Source organism: Mustela nivalis, assembly GCF_964662115.1.
Source record: "Mustela nivalis genome assembly, chromosome: 8".
NCBI classification, from domain to species: Eukaryota; Metazoa; Chordata; class Mammalia; order Carnivora; family Mustelidae; genus Mustela; species Mustela nivalis.
The window spans coordinates 31,995,744-32,018,293 of NC_139027.1; the positions used below are offsets into that span (position 1 = coordinate 31,995,744).

Genomic DNA, 22,550 nt, shown 5'->3' on the forward strand with positions numbered 1-22,550 from the left:
AGTTACCATTGGACTCATCTGTCGGGACTAGTGGGTATTAAGTTGTCTTTATCATGAACATTCAAGGGGAGATTTAGCAGTGGGAAGTACATTCGAGAACGATCCCTGAGTCATAAATACCTGAACACAGAAATCATGCTTTTAGGTCCTCCCTTCTGAATTACAGAAATCTCTTCTAGTCTTTCTTGGGTCTGCTCTCAAAGTTAGTGGGGCATTTCCTGAAGAGAATGGGCTCTGTTTGGTGCATTTGTGAATCAGGGAAGGGAGATAAAACTGTTAAAGCTTCAAAGGAAACAAAGGATAGTAGTACTTGGAGCCGAGGAAGAGGAGAGAGTTAAGTGTGAGAGTAGGAGACACGGAGAGAGAAGAGTACAATTTCTCGCTGGTATGTCTTTGTATACTCTCACACCTTTCATTCCTCTTCTTATCCATTTTGGTTCCTCAAGCACAAGGGAGAAACTGCACTCTTTCTCATATTCCTCACGGTCAAATATTCTAATGGTAATGATCTTCCTGTGGGAACACAAGACAAAGGCAAAACAAATGGTTGGAGTCACACGCTCATGCTAGGGGTTCACCAAGCTGCATGTTACCGTGATGTTATGGAAGGGAGAACTGGCAACACATGGGCCTCACAAGTATGTAACAGGGCATGGCGGCTTCTCTCAGGGGGCCCCCGTGACGTGGTCTCCTTGTGGGCCACTTTCACAAATGCTTCCTGCTTCTACGAGCTGGCAGGAAGTACCCGGAAATCAGAGCGTGGCCTCCATTTTGGCGTGGCCAGCATCAGCCCTGCCCTTCCCGGAAATGGAGGCCGGGTTGACCGCCCGGAAAATTCGTTTTTCAGACCGACCTGCCGTGTGCAGAGTGGTCAGGATTGGCTGATGGAGCCCCAGGCTGGGCCTGCTGTGGTCTAGGGGTGGGGGGTGAGATCTATGCCCTGTTACATAGGTGGAGGGATGTGTGTGTTGTGAGCCACGTCTGAAGAGTGCAGGCATCCAGGGGGTGGCACAGGCCAGCAGAAGCTGTTGGGCTCTGCCCTGGAGCAGCTCCCCCACCTTTCTTCTCACTCATCTCCACCAGGCGGGGCTCTCCAATCTCAAGGAAGAAGGTCTTGTTTTTCTCATACTCCTCATCATCAATTACCTTGACTGATATTGTTTTGCTGAAACAGAGAAGAATAGAAATTGACGAACAAGGGGAAGAGGAAAGAGAAGAGAAGGAACATAGAGAAGAGGAAAGCCAGGTTAACGTGCTGCACTTCCAGACAAATGGCAACTGAGAAAATTCTGTACTGTGACTCTGTTCTTCCAGGAGGGGTATGGGATAGTTCTGAAAGATTGGAGAGGTCACCCAATGCACAGCTCCCCTGCCCAAGGCCATGGGATGATTTTAGGCACTCAGGACTCATGGGTTTATCATCACCAGCAGAAGGAAAAGCAGAACACAGATCACAATAATAAGAAAAGAAAAATATATTTATTTGGTAAATGCTTTAGCCGTAGGATTGTCTGAGCCGTGCCCTGGAATTCACTCATTTAGAACAAATAAGTAAAACACATCAAAATATCAACAGGTTATCTGTGAGTGATAGGCTGATTGGTCCTTTTTTGGGGCCTTCATTCTCTTTACTCTATTTCCAAACATAATATTTTTGTAATAAACTGCTATTAAAGTAATAAATGCATAAGACCATCACAAAATAAAATCAATCTCTTTTATCTTACCCCACCCAATGTCCTAGAATCAAACTCTTATTCAGACTAGTCAGATTTTCCATCTAGGTCACAGGGGGAAAATGTTCATGTTTTATTTGTCTTTCTAAAGATGGAAGCTGAGGCCTCCCAATAGCTGTTTTGAAAGGTGGGGGATGGGAGTCATGATGCTATACTGATGCTCATCCCTCCAAAGCTGAGTTTCAACTTTGACAAAATATACCATTTACACCACTTTCAAACTCCACCCGTACACCAAGGAATTCAGTTAAGAATTTTTCCCATAATCCATCTGTTAGCACTTCTAGCTTTAGGGTCCTCTGGTTGTGAGTGACTGGCAGACTGTAGGACAAATGCAAATATTATGCAAATCTCAATTTCCCATAAATCTGATGACTGAAGATATATCTATCTAATTAATAAAGGCTTTTTTTTTAAGATTTTATTTATTTATTTGACAGACAGATATCACAAGCAGGCAGAGAAGCAGGCAGAGAGAGAGGAGGAAGCAGGCTCCCTGCTGAGCAGAGAGCCTGATGTGGGGCTTGATCCCAGGACCCTGGGATCATGACCTGAGCCGAAGGCAGAGGCTTTAACCTACTGAGCCATCCAGGAACCCCTAATTAATAAAAGCTTAATCACTTCCTGTATTACCACATACTCAGAGCCCCCTAAACCCTTGTTTGTCCTTGAAAAAAAATTTTCTTCCAGTAACACTGGCCAAGAACATTTCTGACTAAGGCTTTTGAAACAATGAGTTTACACAGATGCATAGTTTTAAAGTCACGGACATTGTTTAGTTTTGGTGGAATTTTCTAGGTCTTCTGGAAGGAAATTAGTTTGCAACTTTTTATTTTTTAAGAGAGGTAGAGGTGGGTGGGGAGGGATACAGAGGAGGAAGAGGAAAGCTAGAAGTGCTAAGGAGGAAGCCTTAGGTGGGCTCCACCCTGAGATCATGACCTGAGCCGAAATCCAGAGTTGGACACCTAGCTCACTGAGTCACCCAGGTGCCACCCCCCTTTTTAAAATTATTGATCAAAACCACCAAGTTTTATTTCAACCAACATATGCCAAAGAGCATCAGTGTTCTTTCCTAGTATGAAGGAGAAGAAAGGTAGAAGTTTCTTACAATTCTCGAAATTTCCTAGCCCCCATTTAATGTTAAATGCTTTCTTGGGTTAACACTGGGGAAATGAGATCAGATGATTGGTTCTGGTCCTTTGGAGCCCCATAACCAACTCTCTGCTCCTCAGCTTACAAATATCTCCACATGATGTTCATATCCAATTTCTCATTACTAAGGAGTTGGGGCTGATGACAGCGCCTTTTCTTTTCTATCTCAGCTGTGTCCTCAAAGACTGAAATACTAAGGCCAGATGAGCAGTTGTAAATGACTAAGGCAATAATCATTTTTTCAGAGAAGTTAGAATTTACAGTCTTCCAACGGTGTGACAAAGTCCAACTACATGTACACAGTGAACAATTCCTGTCTAACTTCTGGAACTATTCTCTGGAATTGACCTATTTACTTAGTGTGTGTGTGTGTGTGTGTGTGTAAATATACATATCAAATCAGCCCACCCTGACTACACTAGGATATCTAAACATTCCCCAATCTCCAAAAGTTATAAATTATTAGAGAAAGTACAAGAAGATGTAAGAAATGATGATATATGCACTCTTTATTTCAGAATTGAATTTGATGTTATAAGGGAAATCAAATTTATTCTACAAAAGTCTGCCAAACGTTTACCCTTTTTGTCATCAAACTTCTTCATTTTGGATATTAATTTCTGTCTTCCTGCCTTATCATCACAAACTGCAGTTGTGCAGCTCTACTAAAGTAACCAGCTATAAGAGCAAGCATGGGAAAGGGTTAATGGGCATTAGGAAGGCCATGCTACCATCTTCTGGACCTCTTGGCTCAACGTTCATTATCACTTCATGACTGGGTACACCAAGGTGGATGCCATGTTGCAATGCTCTTGCTTGTCTTACCTTGAAACATTCGACTTCTCTTTCTCCATCAAGTACTCCCAACCTATCCTACATCTCATCCCATATTTTATTAGATTTCAGAAATAGAGTACAGTAGAGATGGTTGGTATATCCTGGCTAAAAGGGTGAGGCTTTGTTTAGAAAAAGCTTCTAGTTTTATTCCCAAAGAGCAACATGACCACTCATTCAGAAATAAATAGAAGCAACCAAATAACGTTGTTTCTTATTCTTGGCAAATTTAATCCTCTATTGTCCTAACAGCTTTATTTCCTATACTCTGAGTAGCTGATGAGTGTGAGATACATGAAGCCCCACACAGTTTGTTTGTAGAATAAAATAAGCACTGAAATTTATTTTTAGATTACCACTATTTACTAAGATCATAATCCTTAGAAAATGTTTCAGAATTTGATAACTGTGACACTGGAAAATCAAAGAAGAAAAAGAAACCAGTACCTCTGTAGGTGCCTGACCAAGACCCCTAAAATAGATGAGATTTGCATAATGGTGTATTTCAAAATCATTAATAATACCATCAGTGGTGTGCCTGACAGGACAAACTATTAAATTATAAATTGATTTCGGTGCTCTTGCATAGCAAAACAATTAATAGGAAGCTTGTTTATGAAAGGACATTCTAGTCCATTGGCTGTTCTTTTTTTTCTCTTTACCAATGGGATGCAGTCAAGTTTTCTTTCTTTAAAGATTTATTTGTTTGTTTGTTTGTTTGTTTGACAGGCAGAGAGAGAGAGGAGGAAGCAGGCTCCTTGCTGAGCAGAGAGCCCGATGCGGGGCTCAATCTCAGGACCCTGGGACCAAGACCTGAGCCAAAGGCAGAGGCTTTAACCCACTAAGCCACCCAGGCATCCCAAGTTTTCATTCTTTAGATTGACAAATTAATCCAAACAAGACTGGAACAGTCAGGTAGACACAGCATTTCATCCAATGACAACTCTTATGCTCTTACTGCCCCAATAAGAAACAAATAGAAAAATTGATGTTATGCACTTTTCAACTACCATAATTATGAAGAAGATAAGAGCTTTTCATCTGATTTTTTTACACATTTCTCTAAAGTTGAATAGTGTACTATAAAAATGATGTTTTCTGGAAACTAGCAAAGCAGTTACAAATCTTATAACACTAAATAATTTCTAAGTGTAGCTAAAGTTTCTATGGAAATCCCTCTTGGTTCCATTTCTAAGGGGAATAAAAGGATTTGATTAAGAAAGATCAGTTTATTGAGTGAAAAAAGGCAGGTCATTCCTTTTTTTTTTTTTTTTTTGCCATGCTTTTCTTTTGGTAATCCTAAACCAACATCTATACTTGACTTCTCAGTCTCTCTCTCTCATCTGATGGGTCTCAAAAGACCTGAACACCTTCCAACATTCTACCAAGGAGTTTGTAGGTCTGATGGTGACTCAGGCAGACGGTGCAAAAGGAAAGAAGGAGGTGGGGCTTTATTAGTGGAGGTGAAAAAAAAAAATCTTTAAAATACATTCTAACCTCTCCTCAGTAAGCCAAAGTAATCTGGGCCTCTTTTTTATTTCAGCCTCAATTTGCCCTTTGGTGGTTTCTTCTTCTCAAGACTGCCCTTGATATTAGGAGAAGTGAGAAAAAGATGAGTTTGAAAAGAGAAGAGACTCTCCTTTTAAATCCCCCTGCAAAAGATGTTAGTGAGGATTTCACATATTTAGATACTGCAATGGCTGTTTTAAAAATTATTATTTAAAAAATTAAACTCACTTTAGGCATACTGAGAGGTCACTGGACCTATGAGCACTTTACATTTCTTCCTTTTTTTTAAAGATTTTATTTATTTATTTGACAGATAGAGATCGCAAGTAGGCAGGGAGGCAGGCAGAGAGAGAGGGGGAAGCTGGCTCCCCGTTGAGCAGAGAGCCTGATGAGGGGCTCGATCCCACACCCTGAGATCATGACCTGAGCGGAAGGCAGAGGCTTAACCCACTGAGCCACCCAGGCACCCCGACTTTACATTTCTTAATTCACCTGTCTTTGTAACAGCCCTAGAAGGAACTTCTGCTACTTACCATTCACAGAGGAAACAATGACTCAGAGAAGTTAAATAACTCCAAAGGTCACAAAGGGAGACTCCTGTAACTGGCTCCAAAGGCTGATACCTTCAATTATATAACCCACAAAGTTCCTTATTCATTCAGCTGTGCAGTATTTTTATGATCACTTTAAAGGATCTGGATTATTATTTTAAATTAATATAAAGGTTTATTGTTTCATCTTTATGTTAACAAGGACTGCTTAGATTAGCAATGATAGAATTTCAACTCTATTTTTAAAAGGAGAGGAGCACATCTATTTTATGATGGCTGTCCTAAAAAGTTGAATCATTGAGGAGACAGAGTTCCTATCAGAAGTAATTGAAAAGTGCCGTGAGTATGTATGGACTTGGCAATTCTGGAAACTTTGAGCCACCAACCAGTAGCTTCAGCCTCATGCGGAGGTGGAGTGGGTGCTTATTAGAACTGCAGAATCTCAGGGGCCATGCCAGACTCTCCAACTCTTATCTATATATTAACAAGATACCAGGATGATGCTATACATGTGAAAGTTTGAGAAGCATGGATCTAGAGAGAACAATGTGTTCTTTTATTAAGCCAGAGAATGAACTAAAAGCTGGGCTTGTGTTTTTAGAGGGACTGTCTGCCCATTAGAATCACACCTGGAGCTCAGCAAACTTTGAGTGTGGTGCAGGAGCCACTCAAAACCAGTGACCTCAAGCTCTCTCCCCAATATGAATAAAGTTTTTAAATGTTTTTTGGGTGGTTCCAGTATGCAGCAGGTACTGGCAGCTGGCTAATTAATGGAGGGCAGGAATGTATGTCTGATGTTTCAAAGAATGTATTAAATAAAGAACAGAATTGTGAGAAATTCAGAGTAAAACTAAATTTCAGATCTAAATAGCAGTCTAGACTGAAACATGGGAGAACCATTTTGCTTTGTTCTTCACCATTGTTTTTTCTGGATTATGTAGAGTATTTAAAATTTTGTTTTCTCCTCTGAGGAAAGGCTGGTCTCCCTGGGCCACTTTAATAGTGCAGGTGAGAAAACACTTTCAGCTTTCAGGCAGCAAAGTTTACACTCACACAGAGTGATTTCCTTCCCCGACAAAGTGATAGGAAGTCTGGTGATAGGCTTTTACACAATGGAAGTTCTATTTGGAAAGTAGAAAACCTAAGGATTTCAACTGCCACGTGAGACAGTAAAACCTCATCCTTCTGCTCTCAGAGAGTTTCTAAGCCATGTCAGTGAAAGGCCACGTTTGTGGAACTGGAAATTTTCCCCATCATGGCCACCACACTTAGACTCAAGAAAGCAATGACCCAGGTTTGATCACACATGAAGGCAAAAGACCTGGCAACTTCTCTGACCACAGAGTGATGTCATCAGGTAAGGCAAATTTGAAATCTCACTCCCAGTACAGCTGATATTAAAATAGAATAAACTCTTAATACTCAAAAAGATGAGCCAACTTAAAAATGGGCCAAAGATCTGAATAGATGCTTCGCCAAAGAAGATCAGCAAATGGCCAATATGCATGGGAACAGATGCTCCACATCGTTCGTTATCGGAGAAATGCAAATGAGAACCACAATGAGATACCAATGCAAACCCTCTAAGATGGCTAGAATCAAAAAGACAGAGAATAACAAGTATTGTAGAGAACACAGAGCGATGAGAACTCTCCTACACTGCTGGTCGGAATGTAACATGTTACAGCTGCTTTGGAAAAACCTAGCAGTTCCTCAGAAATGTAAAGACAGAGGGACCTTATGACCCAGCAATTCCACTTCTAGGTATATAAGAGATTTAAAAACATACGCCCACATACAAGCTTATACTGAATATTCATAGCAGCATCATTCAGGAGAACCCCAAAGTGGGAACAACCTCAATAGCCACCATCTAATGAATGAATAAACACAAAGTGGTGTGTCTACACAATGGAATATTATTCAACAATAAAAAGAGAGGAGATTTTGACACATGTTACTAAAAGATAGCAGAACATGCCACCCCAAAATATGCCATTTTGGTATAATGATAATTTGGAGCTATAGGCACTTGAAAAACAGCAGATGAAGGGTGAGCCTTTCTCTGAACTCCTCTATCTGCCTAAACACCGATGCTCCAAAATGATCTCCATTGTTACAGTTTCTCTCCCTGGGAATGTCGTCAGCCATTATTACAGGAGAGGAGGTTAGAAGTAGATGCCACATCCTGACAAACATTTGTCACAGATTGTCATACCTCCCAACTGTTCTTCTAAGGATCTCTTCATCTTTCCCCCAAATCATCTACTTTCCCCCAAGAGGCCTTCATCCCCCACCTCATTCACTCCTTAGGTGGTATTTAAGCCTACATTTCAGCTACCTTCAAGAGTGACTAATTTTTCCCTGGGTGTCTCTGGTGTATGCATGAGGTGTACATGTTAATATATTGGGTGGGAGTTTCCTGTTGTTTATCTGTTTTTTATTACATGATCTCAGCTATGAACTCTAAAAGGTAGAAGAAAATTTACGTTTCCTCCCCCACACTACAATATGGATGAACCTAGAAAACATTACATTGAATGGAAGAAGCTAGACACAAAAGGTCTTATATTATATAATTCTATTTACATGAGAAGTCCAGAACAGGCAAATCTACAGGGACAGAAAGTAGCTTAATTGCGGCGGGGGCGGGGCAGGGGGGTACGGGGTAAATGGGTCATGATGATCAATGGGGATGTGTTTTCCTTTGGGGGTGATGAAAATGTTCTACAGTTGACTGTAGCAATAGTTATACAATTCCAGAAGTACACTAAAACTCATTGAATAGCTTATTTTAATTAAGCGAATCTATGACATGTGAATTATATCTTAACAAAGCTCTTATTTAAAAAAAAAAAAAGCAAGCTTCAGCATAAATCCAGTCCTTAAAAAGAACTATTCCTTGGGTGAGAAAATGTGATGAGAACATTTTAGGTTTTTTGGTATGGAGTTACAAAGTTTGTCAGCCTCACCAAACAGAAAACCAGACGGCCACATGCTCTAGACAGGGAGAGCCACGGGCCCCAAAGCTAAGTGCTCAGCCTGTCAACTCTGCTGGCCTTAATCCATCCCTTGTCCCAGGTTCCCCGCAGAATCAGTCCCTCCAGGACCAAGGGCTACGGATGTTGTACTTAAACAGGCTAAACATTTCTGGTGGCTCTGACCTCAGGCCTAGTTTCCTTGGCCTGAGTGTTATGGAGTATGTCAGAAGTGGCATTTCCTTCATGGCGTTTGTTTAAGAAGAAAAGAAGAGGACTAAAATCCTAGGTCATGCTGCTGCCTCTCACAGAGTCCCCAGCTCTGTTCACATCATGTCGGGCATTATCCAGCACCCTCGCTGGCATGGATTTCTCTCGGCCTACGAGGAACTATGGGCTTGCTGTGGGTTACCTTTTTATCCCTTGGTTTACATCCTGGACCATTTTCAGATTTTTTTTTCCCTTTTCTTCAAAAATTGGTTTGATGACTGACTTGGGGATTTGGAGTTATGGAAAGAAAGGGGCATTCAGAGAAGACCCAGGCATGTAATCTCATTTTCTATAAGCAGCCCAAATCAACTCTTCTGTCCAATGAATATTCTAAATAGGATACACAGGCTGCTAGTCACATTATTTCTAATAACATTTTCCCATCATTTTTAGCTTAGGAGAAACTTTGGGCATGGACTCGCTTGGAAATTTGCTCAAGATCCCATGTTAAGATGGGTCTTAGAGAAGGGACCAGGCCATGACTCAGCTCTTGTGTCCTTTGATGACACGTCGGGAGCATTAGACCCGGGATGCAGATTACCCAAATTCCTCTCTTGGTTCTGCCACTTTCTAGCCAAGGGGTTTGGACCAGTTCTGGCATCTTTCCAAACCTAAGTGTTATCATCAATCAAATGGGGATAATACAACTCACTTCACAGTGATTGTGACGATCAAATCATGGGTGTCATCATTCATCAGCTGTAGTGATACAACTTCACAGGGTGTTGCCAAGATCAAATAATTCAATGCAGGCCAAATAATTTTGCAAAGGACTGTAAGATGTTAGGAACAATTGTTATTATTCGTTGAAAAGGAGTGGTTTGTTCTGTAGTTCTTACTTGCCTGTTCACCTAGCCACCCAAAGGGGCAGTTGGGAGATGGTGGAGGTGGGTGTCAGGAAATATTTGATGGAGCAATGGGCCATAGCTCAAGTTCACTCTCATATGTAGCTTGGGATCACATCCCATATAACGGGCAAGGACGGGCCCCTAAACTCAGAGAAACAAGCACAAGGGCTACTGTTCAGCGTCTCAGGCCCAGCGTGGTGAGGTCGCATTTGACCACATCAGCTAGTTACACAGAAGGGACTGAAATCCTCCTTTTCCTGGAGCTCCTGCTATGAAGCAGAGCCTGATGAACAGGGGTAGTACTATTCTGTAATTTAAATAGACTCTGAGGTTGAGAGCTGCTAAAGTAGCTAAACCAAAGTAATTCTCCAGGAGGCCTTGTCATCCATGCACCGAGCTCTACATTATCAAGTGGTAATTGAATGACTGCTTCAAGCAAGGCAAAAGGCAGGGACAACTAAAATCCTGCTGTTCTCTGGCGATACCAGGAGAATGATACAGAGCACTGGAGAGGGGCTTTGCCAGTAGAACCTTGCTCTATTCTCTTTTATTCCACTGACTTTTGTAACTGAAGGGCCACCAATTTATTTTTTTCCAAATGCAAAATGGGAGCCAAGGCAATTCATTTTTGATCTCGCTCCCTTTAGCATTGTCAGTTTTAGTCTCAAAAGAAAAACCTAGGAGCTACCTTCCTGGTCCTAGAAGACCTGCCTGGTTGACCAGTTGACAGAGACCCTGCAGGGATTCTGGAGTTATTGTTCCAATGAAGTATCTGCTAACAATTATCACGTTTCCCAAGGTTCTATTCAATTAAGGCAGGCTAGTGGGAAAGCCACATGAGTCGAGTGTTTCAGAGAAAATGATACTAATGTGTTAAAAAATGACCAGCATTTTGTGATATATAAAATCTACACCTGATTATTGCTCCACTCTTCTGCAGTCCGTAGTGGCGGTCTTCAGGAGGGTAGAGTCTAAAATCCTGGGTTTGTTACCTAAGTGTATATGCTGAGACAACTTGTCAACCTAGTGAGAAATAAAATGGATCAAGCATCGGACCTCATGCTGAATACAGATCTTTGTCTAGATTTGTAAGAACTGTTTCATAATATTAGCATTGTGCCAGTTCCATGAGAGAGAGAGACTTTTAACCAGACGCTGGAGGGTTCTCATCATCTCCTAACAGCTTTTTAAACTTGTCAGCACTACCCAATTGTCTATAGAGATCTTTGCTGTCCTCCTTAAAGGGAACGAGAAAGGTCAAATTCTCTAGAAAACATGGTTTTGACAAATCCCTCAAAGGTGAGGATAAACATTGACTACTTTGTGTGGCATCAAGCATCGTTTCTTTAACCTGAATACAAACATCTTTGGTTTAGTTTTAGAAAGTTCTGTGAAGTCCTCAGTTTGCCACTGCCCTTTGTAAGAATTTGGAATTCAGTGGAATTGATGCTATTGAATTGCAAAGAAGCTTTCGGTTTCCCATCCTTTCCTTTTCTTTCTTTCTTTCTTTTTTTAAAAAGATTTTATTTATTTATTTGACAGACAGAGATCACAAGTAGGCAGAGAGGCAGGGTTGGGAGGAAGCAGGCTCCCAGAGGAGCAGAGAGCCTGATGCGAGGCTCGAACCTAGGACCCTTGGATCATGACCTGAGCCAAAGGCAGAGGCTTTAACCCACTGAGCCACCCTGGCGCCCCCCCCACCCAGTCTTTTCAAAAGCTCTCTTCATTTTGGGCATTTTAAACATTCATGGGTTTTACTGAACTCTCTCCAGAGATCATTTCTGCATTTGGACCTTCCTCCTTTGTCAAGATTCTTTGTTCAAAGTGGAGTACCCTTGGAAGACGGTGAAAAATTTCACTCCTAGAATGTTACAGAACAGCACATAGTGTATGCCGAAAGCATCTCTATCTGAGAAAGGCCAGCTTTAAAAATAGAACACCAATAAATAAAGCCAGGCTTTCTTCAGTTTTGTTTTGTGTGTGTGTGTGTGTGTGTGTGTGTGTGTGTGTGTGTATTTTAATTTACATTCTCTCTTTTCCTTCCTCCCCTTCCTTTCTCGATGACCACGATATATTCAATGTCAAATCAGTCTCTCTCTGCATGCACTCATAGAAAATACTCTAAAAGACAAGATGCCGGGGCGTCAGGGTGGCTCAGGGGGTTAAAGCCTCTGCCTTCGGCTCAGGTCATGATCCCAGGGTCCTGGGATCAAGCCCCAAATCGGGCTCTCTGCTCAGCGGGGAGCCTGCTTCCCCCTCTCTCTGTACCTGCCTCTCTGCCTACTTGTGATCTCTGTCAAATAAATAAAATCTTAAAAAAAAAAAAAAACAAGATGCTGCATACTTTTCTTGAACAGAGCCAAATGAAATCAATAATTAGTGATTGTTGCTGAGTTTTATATTTCACATTTCTGATGCTTGTCTAACATTTTATTGCTATTTTACATTAGATTAAGCAATCAATCCTTAGGTGTTCATATTACATATTCTATAACTGTGTTTTGATTTTAGATTTGCATTTCACAATGTGGGGCTTATGGTTTACAAAAAATCAGAAACAGCAAATAATAATATTTATTGACTACCTACTCAGTGGGGTATAATGTTAGAAATGCGGATTGGGCTAAGGTTTGTTTATACTGAAGACATCATGTAAGGAGCTCTCCAGAAATTCTATTCCGATGTTCATTTATTTTCCCCCCAAATAACATAATTATTAAGGTGAATCAGGATTCTGTGACCCTGTCTATGGCTCTGAGTCATTGTCATTCCACAATATGGGTAGAGAAAATGACCTCCCAAGATGCTTTCTTAAAAAAAAAGAATCAGACTGCAAAATTCTGCCTCTGCCATTTACTAGTTGCACCTGTGTGAATTACTTAGTCTTTCTAAGGCTCAAGCTCCTGCTTTGTAAAGTGGTTAAAATGATGGTATTTATCTCCACTGATTGCCACAAACAGTAAATGTGATAATACATATGAAATGCTTAGCACAGAGGTTGGCGTATACTAAGCACTAAAAGAATATTAGCTATTTCTATTATGGCCATGACCGATATTGTTTCAAGTTAAGAACTGGGACTTTTGGGAAGGAATTGCCTAATACTCTTGCAAGAGGCTTAATCTATCCCTTAATTTTCACCTCTTTAAAAATGGAATAATTAGATCTATATTAAAAGGTTGTTGAGAGGATTAGAAAGGAAAACAAAATCGTAAGCAATCAATAAGTGATGGTTATCAAAATCATTATTAAGGTGAGCAAAGAGAACTGAAGTATTTCAGTGAAGCTTAGTTCCTGGCATGAAGGGGTAGCTTAGTAGAATTGGTAATACAGTCCTTTTTAAAAAAAAAAAAAAAAAATCAAACTTTCAGTGTCCATCTTTGGCTTTTGCTTTCCCCAGCAATCTAAGAAAAACAAACAAACAAACAATTTGATTCTGAACAGAATTCTGTCCTTATTCATGTGAAATATCAGCAAGCCTATATTTCATGGGTTCATTTTTCACCAAATACAGCTAAAATAATCTGACTTGCTTTCAGATAATTTGCAGTTATTTCTCTTAAATTGCTTTTCCTGCTTATTAAAATAATCCTTGTTCACTGTTGAGAATTTGACAAATGCAGAAATGAAAAAAAAATTAAAATCTCCCATAAGGTTACCACTAGAGATCACCATTTAACATTTAAAAATGTTTAAAAATGTTCACTTTTCGCTTTTAAAATACACAGCTACGGAATTTGGACTATGTTTCGGTTGTATAAGTGTAAATAAAATTCGGTGTCAAGATTTTTCACCTAATGTATCTTGAACATTTCCTGGGGCACAATTTTTTTTAAGCCTTTCCTTTAGAATGGCACAATTTATTCCATGCAATGTCTTTACAATAATGTAATTAACTCTTTATGAATGGATTGCGAGTCGTTTTTCTCTTTACTGTCCTTAGCCGTCTAGACTGATCTCTATTTTATAGGGGGAAATAAATAAAACAAGCCAAAAATATTATGAACTTTTGATGCTTTTTTGTGGTTATTTTCCCCGCAATCTTCCTTACATGCATGGGTCCTACTCTGGACTCCTACTGTAGGTGGGAGCTCCATCTTCTGTTGGCCTTCTTTGAAGTTCTTGTCTGAATTCTGCCCCTTAGAAAATCTGTACATCCATTTTTAAGCAGGGAAATCCTCTTCTCACTCATTCCTAACCGTCTGGCTAGTTTTGCTGGAAAATTTTTTCAGGAATCATCTGCCGATGTTGTTTCCCTAGAAGGCCACTCACTAAGCTCCTGTTCGTTTCGTAGCAAATAATTCCTCATGCTAAATCACTCACAAATACCCGCGCTCATGCCCTTCTCCTAATCACCCACTCCCTTTTGTCATCAAAATAGCATTAGTCATTTTCTACTCAAATTCAGTCCTTGCCTTCACAAACACCCCACCCTCCAGCCGAGAAGCACAGTCTTCCAATCCTTGATCACAGAAATCTCGCTTTTTACATCTCAGGATACAGGTGAGCAAACACACGCACTGCCATTGGCCAACACCTCAAAACTAGATAACAGAGTCGGGATTAAAATTCATCCCCAGACTTTCAGTCCACATCTGGTATTTGTTTATTCTGTTATTATCCTAGTGTTTTTCTTGTCTGGTGCTGCTGGACTCTGATCCACCCCTCTAGAGAAAATCTTTCCTTCTCTCCTCTCTTTTTAATGAAGTAAACGCTGGTGCTAGTAACAAAAGGAAATGCATGATTTTCTTTGTTAAGTCCCCGCATTTTTCTCATTGTCTGTTATGCCGGTGATGGCTTTATAAAGTACATGGCCCATAGGAAGCATGGACTTCCTTTAGTAAGGAGGGCTGTGTACAACCGTGACCGGGTGAGTCTGTGACGGGAAGACGGTCCACAACATCCACAGAAACACAAAGTGAAGGAGAAATCAAAACCAACCCATAGTCTTAATTGTATCTCAGGTCTCCTGGGCCCTCATGGGTAGCAGTTGAGCATCTTGGCTTTTTCTTGGTTTCCTTCCTTCTTCCACGGTGTACCTCTAGTAGTCACTAGATGAGGAACCTGAAGATCTCTTTGTACTGAGATGAGAATGCCCAATAATGATGTGTAATATTTTTCCACTTAAAGAAGATAGTTTAATTCTAAAGGGACCCCATTTTCTTAAATCAAAGAGAGCAGCTATGGAAGGCGTGGGCTTTGCAGCAAACTGGTCAGATGTAAATGCTCTGAACCATCTGCCTCTGTGTGGCAAAGTCCCTCCTCGGTGTCTAATCCAACCAGGCAAAAATTAAAAGTGATAGAAACCATGAATCAAAAAATTATTACCAACAAAACATCAAGGGCCTCGGTATGCCCCCTGCTTTGCGCTGCTGCTTTCCACGCTGTGCAAAACACAATGATTCACTGGCCATGGACTCTCGCTGAACTTTTCGGTGGAGTGCTTATTTGGATGTTTAAAAGTCTTTCAGGTATTTCACTTGGTTCGGAACTGCTCAGCACAGTTATCATTTTGGAGCTCATATTCTTAACAGAAGAGACCCAAGGCACTTGATAGGTAATCATCGCAAGAGCAAATCAGCAAGAAGACAATTTAGCCTCCTATTGATGCGGGCAATTTAAAGCTTAAAGTCAAAATTAACCAAAAGCAGAATAGGATCTATTGGCTTTGAACTGAAAATGTGTTTTGCCTTTTCCCCTTTTATGCTTTTTATTTATAATGGAAGTTTTCCCTAGTTAGATTCCCCAGAACCTGAACAGGTTTGCACAATGCAAATAATGCCATTGCTTAACAAAATTGAACCGCTAGACCAAACACAGTGAGAAAGCACTTGGTGAGCAAATCTTGGATTAATTACAGGGCTTCTGGTGAAAGGCATTTTAAAATGCCCATTGATTTTAGGAGAAAATCTGTAAATAGGATTTTCCATCTTTTTCCCATTTTTTATTTTGCGAAGGATGGTATGTGGTTCACAGTTAGTGCTCAAAAAGCAAATCCTGACCATTATTTCACCTTTTGACCTAGGCATAATCTTCTTACAGGGAAAGGTTATTGTTGTTATGATTTGTGCTATTTGACAAATTCTCCGGAAAGTCTGCACTTTTGTTCAGAGAATCTGGTAGGTGGAGAGGACATATGATCTCTAGAACAATGCTGGCGGCATTGATGGATTTACAGCTGTTAACTGCAAATGTATAAACCTAACAGCTCATAGCACCGTGACCTTGGTCAATTCACCTTCCCTCTCCAAATTTCAATTTCATCAAACGTAAATTGAGAACTCCCCAGGGCTGACATGAAAAACAAATGAAATACCGTATATGAAAGGACCTTTCCCACTTGAAGCATTTTCAAAAGGCAGGTGCTTTTATTAAACTACCTAGTTTTCATGTTCTCATTTCACAACTGAGCAAACTTAGGTCTCTTGATTCCAACTGTCTTTCCATTAGAGCTTCCTCAGCGACACTCTAAAATATGGATAGGGTATTAATATTAATCTTCCAATATTCATTTTGGAAAATAACAGTTTACTATGTGAACAGTCACACTAGTAACCACAGCAGTAATACCAGATGCCTCTCCATGGATCTCCTTTCAGAGTTAGGTTTTACATTTATATCACTAAAACACAGAAATTACAGCAGCAGATAAAATTGAGTGTGAGAACATGAGCTAATACTTTATTACATATGTATTATGATACTGTCCTACTGGATTTTAACACTTCTATTAACTTTTGTTATATAGAATTCGATTTAACTCATTATTAATTATAATATATGGTTCATTTAATAAAATGAAGAAATAAGGGAGACATAAGGCACATCTCACAGACTGATTTATTTCCTGAGTAAATCCTACTAGTTCAGTAGAAATAAGAATTTTTTCGTATTTTGTACTAATTAGATCAGAAAAGCCTTAAAAACTTATTTATAGATTTTCCTCTCTTTCTATTAACTTGCTGTCTTGGTATAGCATTCATAGAGCCTGAATGCTTTTTTCTACCAAATCATCTTTGAGCTTCTAGAATAATCAAAACCCTCTCCATAGTTTTAACTAAATTTGTTCCACGAGGTCAGACTTCCTGATCTAGGGATTCAAAGTTTAGCAAAGGTGGTGGTAAATTGAAGAGAGTCCATAAAAACACAGTTCTGGGTCTTTAGAGCCCCCCCCCCCCAAATGAAAATCTTTTATCCAAGACATCCGTACTCAATGGCAACACAGCTGCCAAGGGCCAGGATACCCCTCGGTACGTCATGTGCCTCCCTCATGATAGTGAGCTCATTGGCGACATGATGATTTGCTTAACAGACCTTTGTGCTGACACAGCTATTCTCATCGTCACACGTTTGTACTTGAGTTTGCACTGATCTATCAAGGTCTCTGAGATTTCTTGGTAAAAAGCAGCCCACATATTTTTTTTTAAGATGAAATGACAGTGTAGGTTTGGCCATGGGAGTGAGCAAAATGGGCAGCGTGTAAGTGATTCACGCTCACAACTTGGACCTCACTAGGAAGGGCCCAGTGAAGTTATCAGGCATTGTTATTCTGTCCAGCCATTCCACAGACCTCTACCTAGTATCCAACTATATGTCATGTCCATGCTAGGTGTCAGGGATAGAAAGAAGAATAGGGGGGCACCTGGGTGGCTCAGTGGGTTAAGCCTCTGCCTTTGGCTCAGGTCATGATCCCAGGGTCCTGGGATCGAGCCCTACATGGGGCTCTCTGTTCAGTGGGGAGCCTGCTTTCTCCTCTCTCTCTGTGCCTGACTCTCTGCCTACTTGTGATCTGTCTGTCAAATAAATAAATAAATAAATAAATAAAATCTTAAAAAAAAAGAAAGGAAGAAAGAAAGAAAGAAAGAAAGAAAGAACGAAAGAAAGACAGACAGACTAGGAAGCCACAGCTTAAAGGGAGGACAGTCATGGAAACCAAAGATCATCTACCTCCTTATGTGCTACATAGAAGCTAGGGCTTGGGCAGAGGGAGCTCAGAGGGTGTCAGAACTTCCCAAATGACAGGAATAACTGGACTGGGTCTTGAACAAAGAGTAGGGTTTTGCCGGGCAGAAATAGATTTAGGCTCAAAAAGAGGAAACACAAACAAACTTGGTGCAAATAAGAGAGAAATGAAAAGGCATGAGAAGTATGAGGAGCTGCTATAGTTGGTGTTCATGTAGTTGGAGGACTGATGGAAGATGAACTAGGAAAGAGAGCTTGGGGTTGGAAGAAATGCTATTAAATGGGCACAATCTTGTAACAAAGAACCAATGGGCCTTTTTGATTATGGCTGCCATGATTTGCCCTTAAGGACAATCAGTCTTACTGAATAGAGCTTGTGTTGTAGAAGAATAGAAAGACAGGGAAAGAGAGCGCAGAGAAGCAGCCATGGGGAAAATGCCATCTCCTGGATGGGCAGAGCCTAACGTCCCTGCCAGATTAGCTGGCCAGGTTACCCCGCCAGCAGCACATTTTGAGAAATTGGCCCCCCTCTAGTCTACATTTGTCGAAGCTGAAGAAACAGAAATTGCTTTAATGTTTTAATTTCTTTTCTGCAACCTCTTCTTTCTTTTGTCCATGGGTTAGAGAAAAACAAATTGAAATTCCATGAAATGGTCTCTCTGAGTTCCTCTTTTCTCTTGCAACGGTCAATTTCTTACAGCAAGGTGGGGGTCGTAAAATAAAAATTCTGCTGGAGAAAACATCAGATTGTAAAGATGACCTGATTTTCAGGAACAGAAAATCTAATTATCTACTATCAATTCAGGTCTGGGCACATATTTCATTTTATTTTTATCAGGTGTGAGTGGTTTTGGCAAGCTTTATGACAAAATATCTAGACGTACACACTTGAGTTTTTAAATGAAAGTATCAAAAACTAAAGTTTCAGATTAATGAATTACATGGAAAATTGCTGTCACATTAGATTATCTTATACAGTATTGGCAGGAGGATTGGTGAGAGAATTACAACCGAAATCATGTAATGAAATGGAAATTTACAAGTTGGGGTGTAGAAAGGGTAAAAAGAATATCATTCTTCTGATACAGTGAGCAGTCACTAAGAAAAGTGATTGATTCTTAAGCTACTTAGCAGGCTGTGTGTGTGTGTGTGTGTGTGCGGGTGTGTGTGTGCATGTGTGCGAGTGAGCACACACACACACACACACAAAGATAAGAGAGAGAGGGAGGCAGAAAAGAGAAAACAGAAAGAATATAGTATCTTGACGTCTCTGATGAGAAATAGTAATTTACTATAGGAGGCAAATGAGATCCAAGAAGATGGAAGGCACAAATAGAATGACCTCTGCTCCTTGCTCTTCTTTGTTTAGGTAGATGGGAGCAGTGAGAGGTTGAAGGCAAAAGAGATAACAAGGGTTCAGCAGTAGCAGTTGGTGTTATGTCCGAGGGCCTGACTTTTTTCATCGCCCTGGGATGGACCAGCCTGAGAGAGGATGACACTGGAACAAGATCTAGCCTACTAGACAAGAGCCGGGGGCTGGAAATGACTGAGGCTGTACAGAGCCACCCAAGGGGAGGAATTCCGTTAGGACACACCAAGACATGGCACCCAGAAAGTATGGAAATGGTAGATGGAAGGTAGGTAAACCACTGCATGGGATGGGCAAGGAAGCATGGAGCTGAGGGACTCAAGAATAAACAAAACCAAGAGGTCTGAGGACAAAGCATGGCAGCCAATATCACGTGGCAGAACCCTGTTCTCCTGGGAAGGGCCTTGATCCTCCAAGGGAAATGTCTGCAGGAAGGATGTGCTTTCATTAGGATGAAATTAAGTCCTGAAATCAAGACAGGAATACAGAAGCTGGGTCAGCAGTCAAACCTGATTTTCAGATAAATTTTGGAAACCTGGCAGTTGACTGTTTTTTGTTTGCTTGTGTGTTATTGTTGTCGTTTTTCTTGAGCACCTGGAAGAATTCATAGAGTACACAGCAATTTCACAGTATCTGGTAAATCAAGACTGGGCTGGAGAAGAGGTCAGAACCTGATGATCAAGAAGCTTATTGTGATGTTAGGCTAGGCTGGGCTAAAGGCCTAGGCTAAGGTTTCTAAAAACCCTCCCACTTCAGGTCAGAGTGGGGTGGGGTTGAGAAAGCTGGTTGGGGTCAGTCCAGGTGTGTGGAGAACTGAGGAAAGGGATAAAGCTGAGACAGAATTTGGCTACCACAATGCCTTTTCTTAGACTCTTTCTACTTCCTTCCTCCCAAATCTCTTTTGTATGATTATATCCTTCTTTGTAATCATTTATAACTGTAAGATACTTAAGTAAGTGGTGTTTTCAAGAGTCTAAGCATGGGAGATAGCTGACATAATATGGAAGGCTAAGGAATTTCATGGGGAGGAGATGATAAACTCTGATCTTGATATGTTTAATCTAAGCTATGATGGGAATGTCTTATCCTATGTGTGGAATATGGGCCTTCAGTGAAGATGAAGTGTCTTGATGAAGGGTCTCTATCTATTTGTCATGCCTATTGACATGGAAATTGATGCCCATCATGTGAGCTGATGGACTTTCCACAAAGTAGTGACCTCAGGGGGGAGAAGAAAAGCTAAGGAATGTAGAACCTGCTACTGTAATATGTTTGGTAACAGTGTGAAAAAGAGGAGATAGATAGACAGACAGACAGACAGACAGACACACACACACACACACACACACACACACACACATCAAGGCACCAGTCATCAGAAGGTGGGAAATTGAAGCTTCAGGTAGGATGTCTTTTAAGTTGAAGAGGGAAACTCTAGCATGTCAAAATCAGAAGATCCACAATTGTAGAGGATAAAAAGAGGTCACGTTTTGGGCGAAGGAGAGACTACTGGAAATAAAGTCAAAGGGCTGATTTGTGTAGTGATTTGAAGGACAATAGGAAAGATTTTGAGTTAGTAATGTTGTTGTTGGTTTCAACCCAAAAGAGAAAGGGGATGAGATGGCATATGGTAGGGGTAGTCATGGTGAAAGGTGACTTCTACATAGGAAGTGACTGGAAATGGATTCCTAGTGAAAAGAAGACTCATGGAATCTTGAGACATCAGATTATAAACTTGTAGGGTCCTGAGGCCTATGGAAGGAATATCATATTAGAACAATAAGTCCTCAGCTCCAGCTGAACATTAGGATTTCCTGCAGAGTTTTTTTAAAAAACCAAACACATCGATTTCTTGTCCTTACCATAGACTCAGAATCTCTGGATGTGTAGAGAAAGGGTAAGGGGGCTCTCTCTAGCGTTAAAAAGCTCCCATAATAATTCTAAAGCAATAATCCATTCTTTGGGATGAGGAAAATTTTACCAGCCTTGCTCCTATCCTCAGCTTAAGGGGCTCAACAGCAAACTCATTAAGAGAAGAGCCTTTAAAGACCCATCTTTCATATGATCTCACTTCCCATATTTAAACAGTTCATGAAATTTATCCTTTTCTGTAACAATTTCTTAGATTAATTGGGCATCATATTATCTATTGTTCAGGGTAAAAGCAAAAGGTGGTTCTTTATAGCCTGTGTGGATTCTGCCCACTGTAATTCAGCAGGTAATTTTTCTATCAAGTCTACTCTCAGTACATTGATTAGTGGTAACATCCATTTATTATCTCATTGAATTACTGACTCTATAAAGCATTCTGCAGAGGGGGCATTCTTCATGGTAGACCAATTGCTTCAATAACCTGTATAATTGTCACTTAGAAGGTCTCATGGAAATGCTCCTGGACATATCTCGTACATCAGTGGCTGCAAATAAAATGAAGTCTGGCATTTATTATTGTGGAATTGCACCAAGTTTGTCTGGCAGGGCTCCACACAGTCATTTGCCCCAGTTCCTATTTGGGGGCCAGATGAAATAATAGTCAGTATGCTTCAATAGTGATATCCTTCCTGATAAATTTAGCATTTACTGAGGGATCCACTTTCCACGCATGCGGTAATGGTACCATTTTCTCCAAGCCCAGAGATTTTTGGCAGAAGTAACAGCTGGTGCCTCAGGATGGAGCTATAATTTTATGGTGTGGTGTCTAAGGCTGGAAATGGAACTAGTAAACCACAAATGCCAAAGACATCATAAAGAAAAATGTTCCTTAGGAAGAACTTGCCAATTTCTGGGCAATCAATTATTCCCTAACCTACACACTGACTTTTATGAATAAAACAGCCCAGGAAATGCATTCAATTAAGCAGACAGTTACGATAAAATAAGGTGCTTTCCCTCTTTAGCACGAGACCACTCTTTCTTCTCCTCCTCTGGCTTGCACCACTCTCTGATAAATAATGCTCTTGGGTTCCTTCCATTTCACAAACTCTTTTATAAACAAGGACTGTCAGGCAAAAGTGAGTGTTCTTAGAATGGGAGAGAACTGAGTCTTGAGAGTGAAATGGATTTTCTCCAAGACTCCTTCCTCTTTGGAAGTCTTCTCGTCGGGCTATATCTTTTTTTCCCCACCTCTGTGGAACCAAGAGAGTGGTGTTATCTATGAGGTTCAAAATTGCATCTCTTGTCAAAGTTCCAGAAGAGAATGATTGCTCAAGAGTGTTCTGGGGATGGCTTTAGTAAGAGAAAAGTAGTGCCTCTCTTCTGTATCTTCAGTACTCTCACTTGCCTTCTAGTGCCAAATAGAAGCCAGGTCAGAAGGACCCTCATGAGGGCCCACTGGCACCAGC

General features: G+C 40.6%; 1 protein-coding gene across 20 annotated transcripts in view; it reads right to left on the reverse strand.

The window, feature by feature from the left end:
• Nucleotides 1–22,550, reverse strand: part of SLC8A1 (solute carrier family 8 member A1) — a 379,580-nt gene that overhangs the window by 64,393 nt on the left and 292,637 nt on the right. For 14 of the 20 annotated variants that reach the window (XM_082743258.1, XM_082743260.1, XM_082743264.1 and 11 more), the window contains one exon: nucleotides 1,059–1,165. In XM_082743258.1, the coding sequence (XP_082599384.1) occupies nucleotides 1,059–1,165 (107 nt within the window). Of the gene's footprint in view, nucleotides 1–409; nucleotides 514–1,058; nucleotides 1,166–22,550 lie in introns of all 20 variants that reach the window. The other 6 variants (XM_082743271.1, XM_082743269.1, XM_082743265.1 and 3 more) reach the window with 1 other exon arrangement.